The sequence below is a fragment of the Crinia signifera genome, chromosome 19 (assembly GCF_055691185.1).
Source record: "Crinia signifera chromosome 19, ASM5569118v1, whole genome shotgun sequence".
In the NCBI taxonomy this organism is placed as follows: Eukaryota; Metazoa; Chordata; class Amphibia; order Anura; family Myobatrachidae; genus Crinia; species Crinia signifera.
In genome coordinates this window covers 23,033,242-23,048,871 of record NC_139226.1, presented here as the reverse complement: position 1 = coordinate 23,048,871, position 15,630 = coordinate 23,033,242, and the positions used below count along the sequence as shown (strand labels likewise).

General features: G+C 44.4%; 1 protein-coding gene across 1 annotated transcript in view; it reads right to left on the bottom strand.

Moving 5' to 3' along the window:
- The window catches only part of LOC146041485 (uncharacterized), a 36,493-nt gene extending 21,241 nt beyond the window's left edge, over positions 1-15,252 (bottom strand). Inside the window, exons 1-3 of the mRNA XM_083161458.1 lie at positions 15,226-15,252; positions 1,430-1,445; positions 253-516 (exon numbers count right to left, since the gene is read on the bottom strand). Coding sequence (XP_083017584.1) covers positions 253-516; positions 1,430-1,445; positions 15,226-15,252 — 307 coding nt within the window. The remainder of the gene's footprint in view (positions 1-252; positions 517-1,429; positions 1,446-15,225) is intronic.
- Between the last annotated feature and the right edge of the window lie 378 nt (positions 15,253-15,630).

The window sequence follows — 15,630 nt, the reverse complement described above, 5'->3', positions numbered from 1 at the left end:
TAGGTGAAGCTGCTGCACTAAGCCGCTTCCTTACACCAAACAAATAGAAAGGCCCTCCATAAACAAAAATGCATCACCTCACTGAGGCTCTAGATTCCACGTTTGCAGCTTGGGCCTCTAACCCCTAAGTGTGTCTGTTGTAACCCACTTTAGTTTATTTATTAATAATAGAGTAAAACACACTAGATTCACCAGTGGTACCTAACAAATAGTACTACCACCAATTATTAATGATGCCTTATGTTTACCTACCAATTCCTTCTTCCTCCACCACCTTGCATGCCTCCTCCTCTTCCACAACCTCCTCGGCCACCTCCTCGTGGGCCATATACTCAGTGGCCACCTCCTCCTCTGCCACTTCTGTGGCCTCCTCCTCTGCCACTTCTGTGGCCTCCGCCTCTGCCACTTCTGTGGCCTCCGCCTCTGCCACTTCTGTGGCCTCCTCCTCGGCCACTTCTTCAGGGGGGGCCTCCTCCTCCTGGCCCTCTTCACGGGCCCGTCTTGCACGGTCACGTGCTGTAAGGGAAATCAAAATGCAGAGTGTTAAATAAGTCACATGAATTGTTCATTCATCCTGCATCCCAAAAAATGACATATTACACACACATTACAGCATGTCTAACATGAGGTACCACACAGATAGAGTATGTCATGGTTAACTCATGATGAACCAGGTTACCTTATTGGGACAAAAAAGCTCATGTAAGCATTAATGTACAATTGGCCATTTAATGTGTAAACACTTACATCGTGCAATGCTGGCCCTTATTTGCTGGAGCTTTTCGGGCTCCCGACGCCTCAGATCAGACCATCGCCGCTCCAGCTGGGCGATGGTCCTGCGCACCTGGGTGCGCGCGAATATGCGCCTGCGGGCAGCCGCATACGCCTGGCGCTTCTGGCGATTAGTAATGAAAGGCCCCGCACGCCCCAGCCTAGTCTCCGTAACGGAGACCAGTGCCCTCAGCTCCGCGGCAGAGAAGGGTGCTGCTCTACCATAGGCCGCCATCTTAGCAATGGCACAATTCAAACAATCATGTCCTGTCATTGGTTGATCAGAGTGATATTTGGTATTAACTTTATTGTTCATTTTGTCAGTAACAGCGTGTATGTGCCAGGACAGACGGCTAACCCATTGCATCGCAAACCCACACTTGCTATACCTGTGCATAGTTTAGCAGACCATGCCATTACTTACTATCTCCTAAACAGACAGTGTATAATAAGATGGTAAACCCTTATATATAATCTATTACAATCACCAAACATGGGTATAAGCAACAGGTGAAATAGTCTGCATCACTAGCCACTTACACCTAACTCCACAAGGTGCTAAACTGATTTTTTATAGTGAAAGCTATGCAACTGAAACATAGCAAATAGTGCCAGACCTTTTGCCAAAATTAGGCCATGCTGCCATGTGTACACTTACCTTCTACTGGGCCATACTAGAGAGGTGGAATGAAAAGTAGCTAGCATCAAGGCTGAATTTGGAGAGCTTTCACATGTGATTTGGATGCTAGCACTGATTACTTGTGCATAAGTGGTGGAGTGGATTTACATATGGAATGGGTATTGTCATTTGTATAACATACCAAACAAGTGCTCAGTACAGATGTACATTCACATATACATTTCATGTCTGACCTCAGTTTTATTTGGTCATTGGTGTACAAATCTGCATTTACCTACTAAATCAGACTTACTAAGTTTCCCAGTTTTTTTTCTAAAAAATTTCCGCAGCTAGGGGCGTGGCCTATGCGCCGCACGGTTGACGCTGCCGTACGGAACGCGGCCGTACGGAACGCAGGGTGTCGCTGATGTACGCCAATTAGAGAAATAGTATATAAAGGTGTGTTTGACAAATGCAATGTGGTTGCACACATGTCTGCATCTCTATCTGAGGAAGAGCAGGAGTGGCAGGACCTATTTGCACGCATGGACTCCAGCACCACCTATGTGCCCATCAACCCAGACCAGCCATTGGGGGAAGAGAAGCCAGATGGGCCATCGACATCAGGCCAATCGGCAGCTGGCCCATCTTCAGCCTCAGCAGAATCATTGGGAACACAGCAGGTGGCTTTCCAACAGAGTAGCCTGGCCAGCACTTCGAGTACAGCGACAGGTGGCCGTGGCAGTGCCAGTGGTCGTGTCCGTGGCCGAAATAGGGCAACAGAGGAACCAACCACCAGAAACATGGCATACGAAACGCAGGAGCTTGCCATCCTGGTGCCCCGCGCACGGGATTGGATCGAGTGTCTACAGGACCGGTTGACACACACAAGGAGATGGAAGATCTGGGAGGACATAACGGCAGAGATTAATGCGGTGGCTTCACAAGTTCGTGAGACGGAGCACGTTAAGAAGAGGGGTACTTATGTAGTATCTGGGCGTCCGATTTAGAAATCGGATCTGATCGCATCGCATCGCATCGCATGCGACCAAATCGTATGCGATGCGATGGTCAAGATTTTTCCATAGGATTCAATGTTAAAATGGTCTGAGTCCATTTTAACATAGAATTCAATGGGAAAAAGGGGTCCTTTTCCTTTCCCCACTATCCAAGTGGGCATGGAGTTGGATATAAACCTGTGGCGAGCGTAGCGAGCCACCGAGCCCGAAGCGTGGCGAGCGTAGCGAGCCCCGCGAGGGGACACAGAATACTTTTTAAGAAATATGCGTTCGCTCGCCACGCTTCGGGCTCGGTGGCTCGCTGCGCTCGCCACACTATATAAAATCAACTCTATGCCCACTTGAATAGTGGGGAAATGAACAAGACCTTCTTAACATTGAATCCTATGCAAAATCGCATTGAATCGCATCGCATCGCATCGCATCTGATTGTATGCCTTAAGGTAAGGCATACAATCACAAAATCGGCAGCCCAGATACTACATAAGTACCAGAAGAGGCAAGTTCATGTGTGTTACATTTGAGCAGTACAAGACCAGTAATGTTTACATAAGATATTAGATGAAGTTGGTCAATGGGTGGTCACGTTGCTTGGAGGCACAGACATGTTTGCCATGTCATTTAATTGATAGTTATTGTAGGGTGAGTGTGAGTGTATCTTCTAAGGGTTGGTTTTCAAATTTAATATATTCTAAGTTTGGTGTCATGAGGCACATGTTGTATTATGTTGCAGATTGCAATGGGTGCGACAGCAAACATGAGGAGTGACATGTATTAATATGTAAACTTTGATTGCAGGTGGCACGACTTCAAAACGAACCTCAAGAAGAAATTGACCCAGCGGTGGGAACACAGCCACACCTCTGGGGCTGGCCCCATACCATCAAAGCTGAAGCTCACCCCCCTGGAAGAGATGGCCGAGTGCTGCATTGCAGTGGAGGAGGTCCGGGGGGTGAGCACCATGGACAGCGAGTCCCCAGCGGAAGTCATGGCTTCTTTGCTTGAAGGTAATTATTTGCCATGCCATAAGTAGCTGGTTCTAATTTGGCATGGAATGTGTTGTAATTGTAATGTTCTCTTTCACCAGCATCCCCACCGCTTGGTCAAGAATATCTTGAGGAGGTTGAGGAGTCTGTGCCACCTGGCCTCAGTAGCAGGCCCGTGCAGCAGCAGCAGCCAATGTCCGCGGCTGAATTGGCCACATGGGGGCATGTGCTATCGCTGGGAGCCTGCAGGCTATTGCTGAGGCCCAGCAGGCCATGGCTGGCACCCAGCAGTCAATTGCTGCTAGCCTGCAGGTGCTGTCTGATCAAGCCCTGCGGCAAAATGACCTCCTCCTCCACCATAATGAGCTTATGGTGGAGCTAGTTGCCAGCAATAGGGTCCTAATGTCATCCGTTTATGGTGCATTACCACCATCAGCACTCCCTGCTGCCAGAGGGGGAAGACGATCCACCCCCTCCCCAGCATGTGCTCCACCTGGGTCACCATCTGACCATGGCCGTGGCCGTGGCAGAAGAGCTGCTGCACGTGGCAAAGAGCCTGCCAGGGGCAAACGTGCCCGCAAATGAACTTGTGTCCGCATTAATCTCCACCCTTATGTCTTCCCAAATCTTTCATTGAGCTGTGTGTGTCAGCTTCCTGTGTCCAATTCCGTGCCGAGGGTACCCACATTTGCCCTTGCTTCGAATGTCATGTTTGGTTCCCCTGTTTCGGGTAGCATTACTGTGTGCTGTGCTTGAAGTGTTGGTGCTATACTATTGTTGTGAAGCCATCTGATGTGTTCCTAATGATTCTGCTGTGGCTATGTATGTGTAGAATACATGGATTTTTTATCTATTATTTAATTGTCTTCCTGCTATGCTACCTTTCATTTTGTTGCAATTTCTAAATTATGTTATAAGTTCCTTTAATAAATGTTTTTTGGTTTCCCCCAAATGTGTGGTTTAATTGATACATGTAGAAGTAATATGTGTAGTAGTATTATTAATATGAAGTGGTGTTCATTATTTGCAGTGTCAAAGTGTGTGAAAAGTACAGCATATATGTGTGTGTTTAGTAATTTTCCATTTAAGCTGCAATGTTTCCAATTGAAGCAGTGAGAAGCGTGTAATTAACAAGTAATGAGTAAAGTAGGTGATTGTATTGTGTTCACCTGACATTGGTTGTAGTGATTAGGCGTTCCGTTTGCCTAGCGCATGACCGAGTGGTGTCCGCAAAGCAATATTTGCTTATGGACACCGCATATTTCTTGCCTTTTTGTTCGCGTGCATTCGGTGTGCTGTCCGAATGCACGCCCACCAAAATAAGTGCACTCCCCCGTGTCCGCCTATGTTTCCGCCCAGTTTAGCCCACTTTGAAACTACGCCCCTGTGTCATTCCGAATGACGCCCATAATACGCCCATATTTCCCGAGTGTTTGCGGTGCACATTTCTGTACGGTATCAGTGAGTACAAGTACGGAGACCATGCGTGGCACATGCGCATAGCGTTCCCCACGCATGCGCAGACGTCTAAAAAACGCCATCCGAAAGTATTCGGAAATATACGCACTAACCAGAATAAGGCCCATTGTCTGACTGACAGTTGTTGTGCATTTTCTGATTTGGGAAACAAATGACAGGGGGTTATTCTAGTCCATTCTTTCTGACAAAATCCTTCTTAGATGGACAAAACCATGTGCACTGCGGGTGGGGCAGATGTAACTTGTGCAGAGAGAATTAGATTTGGGTGGGGTTTTTCTTCAAAGTGAGATCTATATTGAAGTGTAAAATCATGCAGTCAGTATTTTTCCTGCACAGAAAGAAAATAACTCACCCCAATCTAATTCTCTCTGCACATGTTACATCTGCCCCCCTGCAGTGCACATGGTTTTGTCCATCTAAGAAGGATTTTGTCAGAAAGAATGAACTAGAATAAACCCCTTAGTTACAAATTACATTTTCTCCTATCCAGTACCAGGTTTTTATTCCATCCAACCAACTAGTTGGATGGTTGGAGAAAAGTTGGTCTGATGTGTGGCCAGCATAAGTGATTGCCCCTTTAAAAAAATTCTCAGAGTTATTATACCATCCATGAAAATTTGCAGGATATGACAAATAAATGTGTGATATAAAGTGATCTATATCAAAATAGATCACGAGAAATAACTACACAACATAAAATATTATATATTTTAAACTTATTCTTTGTGCCATCCTATTTTAAGCAAGTCTATAATAAAGATTATGTTTTAAACTAACGTCATATTCCATTTTCCAAAGAGTGCGCCCACAAAGTGTTCACCTTCTTTTGGTTTTCCTCTCCGCAAACATAAGAAAAACCCTACACCTTCCTCAGGTCTGCAATACAGGATGATCAAGGCCAGAGCTGATGTCACAGGCCATCCCTGATAACACCTGGGCACGCTGGTGTTTTAACACTCCCTGATAATGTCCAGTTACCACCCCCAAACGCCAGGTTCCTGTCAGTCAAACAACGTCTGGCTTCCATTTTAAAAAAATTGCTAATTTTTGTCTCTGTTTGGCGTCGCACATATGTACTGTGATTCGTAAGCATTTCATTTAAATATTTATATCCCTGTTTATGCTCTAATCTGCTTTCAGGACACCATCTGCTGTGCATTATAATCTCTCTGACTATCAGACGTTCTCTAATGGGACTGTACCGCATAATGACTACAGTTATTTCCAAATATTTCCAGTGTTGGCAATCCTTCTCTGCGGTATCATTTGTGTTTTGGGAATTGTAGGGAACAGTTTGGTTATCTGGATCGCTGGATTCCGGCTAAAGACAGTCAGTGCCGTGTGGTTCCTTAACCTGGCCATAGCTGACTTTATAATTTGCGCCTCTATCCCAATGAACTTTTTAGATTATCCCAATGTTCGTACTTTTGTCATCGTTGCTTTATGGTATATAAACATGTCCGCTAGTATCTGTTTTTTAACCGCCATGAGCATTGATCGTTGTGTCTCCATAGTGTGGCCATTTTGGTCCAAAACATACAGAACACGCAAATTTGTTTGCAAAATTTCAGCAATAGTTTGGATGGTGAGCATCATCCTGAATTCCCCTCATATAATTAGTCACTATGGAACATTTTATTATCATGATGAAAGGAGCATCTTGAAATTTGTAACCTTGTTTATTGTCCCCTTTTCTGTCATTCTAATGTGTTATTTCTAATCTGTTTTAATCTTAGAACAGTTAAGACACAGAGGAGGAAACAGCATCCCTATAAGATCATCACTGCCGTCATACTGTGTTTCTTCATCTGTACATTGCCATTTAACATTTTTCCTTTAGTGGCGACAGATCATTATTTTACAGATGCCACAATACTTAACATTTCTTTGTGGCTGATTTACTTCAACAGCTGCATCAATCCCGTCCTCTATGTCTTAATAGGCCAAAACATTAAAGACATTTTTATAAATTCAATACCATCCAGACTGGAAAGAGCTTTAAATGTATAGAAACATAGAATTTGACAGCAGATAAGATCCACTTGACCCATCTAGTCTGCCCCTGCGATTAGTTTTGCGCCGCCCTGCCAGTGAAAGCCCACCCTGTGCAAGCCTTCAAATTGCTTAACATGGTTTGGAAAATTAGCAGGATCGGCGATTCCCAGCAAATAGAAGCATAAGCAGTTTTTGCTAAAATGATATATAGCGTGCCTATATTCTGTATGTAATTGGGATTATATTAGCATAAAAAATGTACATATACAGTGTTGCCTAGCCAAACAGTGTAACATAATTTGTTATGCATATACAGGGGTGCACACACTGGGTGCAAATGGGTACATTCCTACCAATTTAATCTTAGTACATTTCCCTAATAGTGTGTATGTAGCTTTATGGTCCATAGAAACTGGACTGTTAATTGTCATTAAAAAATATTAATGTTAATGATATTGTTTAGTGCCATCACCGGGACCCCGCTGAACATGCAGTCACTGATGATATCATCAGACTGGATGGCATGATCAAACGATCAGGGTTATTATCATTAAAGCTATAGTGGGCAGAGGATATCATTCATTCATGCAGACCCAGCTTTAGGGGGATATTCAATCTCCCGCAGCCATCTCCTGATGAGGGAGAGGGCTGTGGGGCCTTATTCAATGCTATCTTCCTCAACAGTATTAAACAGGGGATCTTGGCAGCATAAGCCCGACTTCACAAGCAGTCAGGCTCATTCTGCCGAGAACGGCCGGGAATTGACAAGCTCCTGGCCACAGATCACCGATTCCTGTCCGCTTCTCGCAGCCACGCCCTCTTCTCGTCATGCGGCAGGCGAGACATTGATTCCCATCTGCAAATTCTCAAGCAGACCGAGAATGGGACAGGGACACGGCTGTTGGGTCAGCCCAACAGTCTTGACCCAACATTGAATACACCCTGGGGGGAAGGATGGTTAGAGGGTTGGAGGAGATTTTAAACTAGGCGACGGGGGGGGGGGGGGGGGGCAGCAAGACATTATGGGACCATCAGGGAGAGAAGCCGGACTGGGATCAGGAATCATATGGGGGAAGGAGATGATGGGGGGGACGGAGACATAGACAAAGTCCTGGGACATAACAAGGGTATAATCGGGGGTAACTCTCAGGGTGCATCAGGAATGTCATGTAATAAAATGTTATGTTGTAACAGTCACGTTACCCCACTACAGTTCTTAGGTACAGATGATCTTAGTATACGGGAAGGAGGGAAGGACAGAGGAAGAATTCCCAGAACTATAAAGAGGGCAGGCAGTGTGCATGGTGGGGAGGCCTGTAGAGAGTCTATTGAAGGGGAGAGGGGAAAGAGGAAGCTAGTAAAGAATTCAAATGGGTCCTGGGGTGAAACTAATCACAATATTAGAGCCATATCTAAAAATAAACATAAATTAAAATGCTTACTGGCTAATGCAAGAAGCTTAGTGAGTAAAATCGGGGAGCTAGAAACGGTGATCAGTAGGGACGACTACGACATCATTGGTATTACCGAAACATGGTGTAATGAGTCACATGACTGGGCATTAAACATGGAGGGATATACACTCTACAGGAAAGACAGGGAAAATAGAAGAGGCGGGGGTGTGTGCCTATATGTAAATAATAACTTAACATCATGTGAGAAAAATATGAGCACAGACCTGGAAGACGACAACTCGGAGACAGTGTGGGCAGAGATAACCGACAATAATAAAAAAACAAAAAACAAATTTATAATTGGGGTATGCTATAGACCACCAAATATAAACGAAAGGGAAGAGTCTCTTCTTTTAAACCAAATCAAACAAGCATCAAATCAGGGTCAGGTATTAATTATGGGGGATTTTAATTTACCCGACATTGATTGGGAAAACGAAACAGGTAAATCAGCAAGAAGCAATGGGTTCTTAAGCTTACTTAAAGACCAGTTTATTACACAAACGGTGGAAACTCCAACTCATGATGAGGCACTCTTGGACTTAGTTTTAACAAATAACACAGACTTAGTTTCAAACACAAAAGTAATTGAACAATTAGGGATCAGTGATCACAATATGGTTTCACTGGAAATCAACTTCAGTAAATTACATCAAAAAGGATCTTTAAAAATACTAAACTTCAGAAAAGCGAACTTTGAATTATTCAGGGAAGCCCTAACAGGAATTGGGTGGAAAACGGTTATGGAGGGAAAAAATGCAGAGGAAATGTGGGATACTCTAAAAAAGGTGCTTGATTCACTAACTATTGAATACATTCCTAAACTAACTAAAGGTAAATTCAACAAAAAAAAGCCACCATGGTTGGACAAAGAAGTAAGGTCAGCTATCAACAATAAAACCAGAGCCTTTAAATTCTATAAAAATAACTTGAATGAGGAGGCGTTCGCAAAATACAAAGAATCAAACAAAACTTGTAAATGGGTAATCAAAGCAGCTAAAATATTATATGAAGAGTGCATAGCCACTGAAAGCAAAACCAACCCAAAGAAGTTTTTTAAATACATAAATAGTAAATGTTTAATTAACGAAAACATAGGCCCACTAACTGATACTAGTGGAAAAAGTGTTACTGAGGACAAGGGAAAAGCAAAACTGTTAAATGAGTTCTTCTCATCAGTATTTACTAAGGGAGAGCAGACTGTGGAACGAACATTTACCACAAACGGGACAAATAAGCCAGATCTCATTGTGGATTTCACACCGAAGGAAATAATACTGAGGCTAAGCAAACTCAAAACAAATAAATCACCAGGGCCAGATGGGATTCATCCGAGGGTATTAATGGAATTAAGGGATGAACTAGCTACCCCCCTACATTATATCTTTAGCAAGTCACTATCGTCAGGTATAGTACCAAAAGATTGGAGAATAGCAGAGGTAGTGCCAATATTCAAAAAAAGGAAAAAAGGAAGATCCCGCTAATTACAGACCCGTTAGTTTAACATCAATTGTGGGTAAACTATTTGAAGGATTTTTAAGGGATGGTATCCAGAAATATTTAGATCATCACAGTCTACTCAGTGCTAACCAACATGGGTTCGTGAAAAATCGTTCATGCCAAACTAATCTACTAGGGTTCTATGAAGAGGTTAGCAAAAACCTCGATAATGGAAATGCTGTAGATGTGATTTTCCTAGATTTCGCTAAAGCATTTGATACTGTCCCACACAAGAGATTGATTAATAAAATGGAGAACCTAGGATTGGGTGAAAATATCTGCAGATGGGTAGGGAATTGGCTATGTAATAGAGAACAAAGAGTGGTTGTGAATGGTGCCGTATCAGATATGATACCGGTACTAAGTGGAGTGCCCCAGGGTTCGGTTTTGGGGCCCATTTTGTTTAACATTTTTATTAACGATATTGGGATAGGGTTACTCAGCAATGTATCCATCTTTGCGGACGATACAAAACTTAGCAAAGTCATCAAATCATCAGAAGATGTCACCATGCTTCAAAATGATCTTGCAATTCTAGATGAGTGGGCAAAAAAATGGAAGATGAGGTTCAATGTAGATAAATGTAAGGTTATGCACCTTGGGAGACACAACCAGTGTGCAAGTTACAACCTTAGCGGAGAGGAACTGGGTAATTCCATACTTGAAAAGGATCTAGGAGTCCAAATAGACAGCAAACTAGGATGTAGTGCCCATTGTAATGCAGCTACAAAAAAGGCCAACAAAATGCTGGCATGTATTAAGAGGGGAATGGAAACTAGGGACTCAAGGGTAATTATGCCACTATATAAAGCATTGGTGAGACCTCACCTAGAGTACGGAGTACAGTTCTGGGCCCCACACTATATAAAGGACATCATAGAATTAGAAAAAGTCCAAAGGCGAGCAACAAAGCTTATTAGGGGAATGGAGAATTTAAGCTACGGGGAGAGATTAAGCAATTTGGGACTATTTACATTAGAAAAGAGACGTTTAAGGGGGGACATGTTCAACATGTACAAGTATATCAAGGGCCAATATAAGGAACTGTCACGCACCCTCTTTTCTACTAGAAAGGAATCTAGGACGCGAGGGCATGAGTATAGATTAGAAGAAAAAAGATTTCATTCAGCTAGTAGAAAGAATTTCTTTACGGTCAGAACAGTCAAACTCTGGAACTCTCTTCCCAGAGAGGTGGTAACGGCTGGCTCATTAAATGCGTTCAAGGCAAAGTTGGACAAACATTTACTGGAGAAAAACATCCATGGGTACAAATAAGAAATATAATTTGTCTGTAAAATACCAGAACCTACCAAATCAGCAATGGATATCTATACCAGGTTGAACTAGATGGACGCAAGTCTTTTTTCAGCCTTACCTACTATGTAACTATGTAACTCTACCACCTCTAAATTTTCCCTTATGATTCCCTGATGATTGCCCTGTATAATTTAACCATACTAGCAGGGAGAAATTATGTTGTATTTCTTTAAGTAAAGATACATAATTATGCCATTCAAGTTTTGACTTATACATGTGCTGCGGCTACCTAGCTTTTTAAATGTAAGTTGTTACTAGAACTGAGCAGCGCAGAATCCGTTAAATCCACCAAGCTCGGATTTCAGATCGAGGCCAAAAGTCATAGTCCCAAGGCGGATTCTTACAGAACTTGGAATCTATATAGTGCGCTATGGAGCCATTTCCCTCTCAGGCACACAGCTGTATACTGCTGTGCCCTGTGCTGTATATTGGCTGTAAAGTGTTATGTCCATAAGAATTGGCTGTCATTATTAATTGTCATTGTAAAAAAGTTAATAAATGCATTTTAAGTTTGCCCGATCTGTGTATTTATTATTCATGTATATATAAAATGAAATCCTTTGAACTGCTGTAGTGACATTTTGAGCTCTAGAAGGTAAAAAAATGGTGCTTGTTTCCTAGCACGGCGCCATCGGGTCCCATCGCATACCTTAACTTAAGGTATGCGATGGGACCCGACGGACCCGATTTTCTGGCTTTTTTTTTAGGTTTCCCGAAACTGTAAAATCGGGTCCATCGCATGCCATTATAATGGCATGCGATGCGACCGACACGACTGACCCAATTTTACATTGTAAGCATTGTATGTAATGTTAAATTCCTATGTAAAATCGGGTCCATTGTATGCCATTATAATGGCATACAATGTGACCAATGCAATGGACCTGATTTTACATAGGAACCAATGTTAAATGGCCCCCCATACCCAATTTTTGATTGTATACCCATTCTGATGGGTAATTTCGATTTCAAATGCCCCCCCATTGTTAATGCCACCCCACGATGAACGCCAACCCGAAGTGTGGCGAATGCAGCGAGCCTGTGCTGGGCGGCGGTACGCGTCCTCCGACCTTTTCATACCCCCACTATCCAGGTCGGCGTGGAGTTGATTTTAAAAAGTGTGGCGAGCACAGCGAGCAACGGAGCCCGAAGCGTGGTGAGCGCAGCGAGCCCCGTGAGGGGACACGTAATACATCTGAAGTAATGCGTGTCCCCTCACGGGACTCGCTGCGCTCGCCACGCTTCGAACTCGGTTGCTCGCTGCGCTCGACACACTATATAAAATCGACTCCACGCCGAAGTGGATAGTGGGGGTATGAAAAGGTCAGAAGACACGTACCGCCACCCTTCGCGGGCTCGCTACTCTTGCCACGCTTCAGGTTCACATTGATCGTGGCGTTAACAATGGGGGGGCATACAATGAAAAGAGGGGTCTGGGGGGCATTTAACATTGGGGCCAATGTAAAATCGGGTCTCAGGGACCATTTAACATTGGTTCCAATGTAAAAAAATCGGGTCGGTCGGGTCAATCGCAAAAAAATATTCCTTGAATGTTTTATACTGTTTGGTGCGCTTTACTCTATTTCCATCTGTTTATGTGCATCTGTAAGCACAGTGACTCCACGCATGTGATATCAGCCACCTGCCCTGAGCAGGTATGGGAACACCTGCATCGCGACAGGCCATACAGAGTTTTTGTGGGCATGCCCATGGAATGCTGGGCGGGCCCCTGCGACCCCCGCCCTACCTGCCCCCTTTCCGCCCATCATTGAGCGAATGCCCTAGTAAGTGTGAAACTCGCAGAAGGTGTTCGCTCCAGAGTTTTGCACATGCACATGTGTGACTATGTATATGCATTGACTTTGATAAAGCTACCTGACGTAGTGAAATGCGTAAGGAGAGTATTGCAGCCTCCCCACCAAGTGTCTCTGGATTGCAGTCCTGACTTCTCCATCTGGACCACGAATTTCCCCTTTCCAAATCGGATATAAATGGTTGGTCCATCCATTGAAGGTCGAGATACTTCTTTACCATCTACAAGAAACCTTGCAGCAGGAGTTGGTTATTTGTGCCATTCTGGGCCACTCCAAGCACAAGACCTGCAACAGGTGATTCTCCCTCTGGATGACCATTTGGGGAACTTTTAAACACCGTTATTGGCCCATAATACAGGTCTCTCCAGGACACTCCAATTCTCTGGTTGGTGAAGAACCACACAATTATATACAGCTGTGATTTATTATCATTGTTTTTATTCATGTTTGCTGGCCGCAAAAAAACCATTTTAGTAGTGTATTAACTTATTAATAAAATTATTGTGATAGTTCAACCAATCCTCATTTTATTTTATTTTTTAAGCGCTGCTACATTCTTCTTTCTTTTCGGTACATTATACAGGACTGACAATCCTGTTCTAAGCAGCAGCTAGGTTAAAACCACCCCTGGTAAGCGCCCCTGGCCCAGTCTCTCCTTGTGAGAACTGGTCCCTACATTTTTTCCTTTCTTGTATATGCACAGACCCCTACTATTGGGGACAGGGCCGAATTCAGACATGAGCGATCGTGTCTGAATCGGCCCCAACAGTGTGAGATGCCCAGTGCAGCTAGATCAGTGTAATTTAGCAAAGTAGTTTTGTCCCCTTCACTTGTTTTATTCATGCAAATTAAATGCACATTTTCAGCGAGACAGATGCTTGACGTGGAACAAGAAGGTAAGTATAGCAGCGCTGGGTGAAATTTAGAAAAAAATGCTATGTACCAATTGGATTGAGTTTACAGATAAAACTATTTATTTACTATTTATTGACCATTCAAATAAATGGATTAATCAAAAACATATTATTAGGTAAATAAAAAACACACAGACAAAAATGGAAATATTTATTAGAGATATATGGGGATTTGCTAGTGCACTAGATTAAAAAAATCATACTCAATTGCTGGCGAGAAAAAATAGATGATGAAAAAATGATGGCTGTCCATTCCTATTACGCCATTAAGAAGGATCCCACAATGGGGGGGCGTGGCCTAGCTGTGAAGGCGACAAGTCGCACTATCCCGGAGCTCCGTTTTTTTCCCCCTTCTATACTAAAATTGTAGCTCTCCAACGGAGCCCCTGCTGCCCTATCCTACATCTGCCTACCCCGTAGAGGCCCTCCGGACTGGGGACGCTATCGCCGCGGAGCCGGGGGTGGGAGAAATCCCTCCCTGCAGGTTGCGGCCTAGGCCTGGGGTGAAGCCGTGGCCTAAATTTTGCAATACATCCGGCGACCGAGCTCCATGACGCGATCGCGGCACGCTACGGACCCTGGAAGCGTCCGGATGGCCTGGAGCTGAGCTGGGAGGTAAGAGGCACTTCCCCCACCTTGCCTGGACATCTCTGCCCGGTCCCTGAGAGCTGCAGGCCCCTGAGAGAGCACGATCTCCCTGTGCCTCACTCCTTCCACTGATGCGGCGGCCATCTTGGTTGGGGCTGAACAAAAAAAAATAATAATACTAAGTTTGTGTGCTGCTGATCCCCCACTGCCCTTCCCTGCCTGTGCCCTGCTTGCCACACCTAGACCTCACAGAGGCTCATCTTGCCATCCACCTGTCTGCCGGTGCGATACGGGGAGGCAGACAGGGAGTCACTGCGGCAGACAGAGAGACACTGCAGCCCTGCAGCTCCCCAGAGACCATCTTCAGCTCACTGTGTCTGCCCCATCTCCCTGGCAAAGCATCAAAATCTACACACACAGTGGTGAGGGATTGACCTACCTCACATACCCTGCAGCTTAATTGCCTTCCTGGGCCCATACCACACCCAATTGCTGGCCCGCTCCACATACTCCCTGCTCCGTGTGCTGCAGCAGTTTAGGAGGCACAGAGATCGTCCCATATAATACTCTACCGCCACGAAGCTAGGAGATACGGCTGGTCCTTCTCCGATGTTTCTCTTGGAATCCTTGTAGCCTCCACGGACTGGGAAGTCTACATACTGCAACCTACACCACAACACTTGATGTAATGTCCCTTTAATACCATTTGAATGGGTCTCACTGACCAGATTCTTCCGCCACTCTGAAAGGATTGATCAATTAAACTCACCTGCAGTAACACGCACTTATTAACCATTATACCTGTATCTCTCGGCCTCTGTACTACGGTTTCCTCCTCTGCACATATTAGTTTGCTCAGTCCGCCATGCCAGCGAAGAAAGGAGGTAAAACCCCACGTGCACCTGCTCCTGTACAATTTCCTAAAGCCGCTAATACGAGACGGAAAACCTCCAACCCGTCGTCAGCGACCCCACTAACTCTCGTCACTCCTACTAAACCCTCTACTTCGATTACACCCGCAGATCTGGGAATGGATCTTGATCCTCAAGCTCCCCTTACTACTCAATCTATGTTCAAAATGTTCACTGCATTCCGCTCAGACATTCTATCTGGTCTTGAGTCTTCAATCCAAACACTCAGAACCGATATTGTGGGAATTGCCGATCGGACCGAA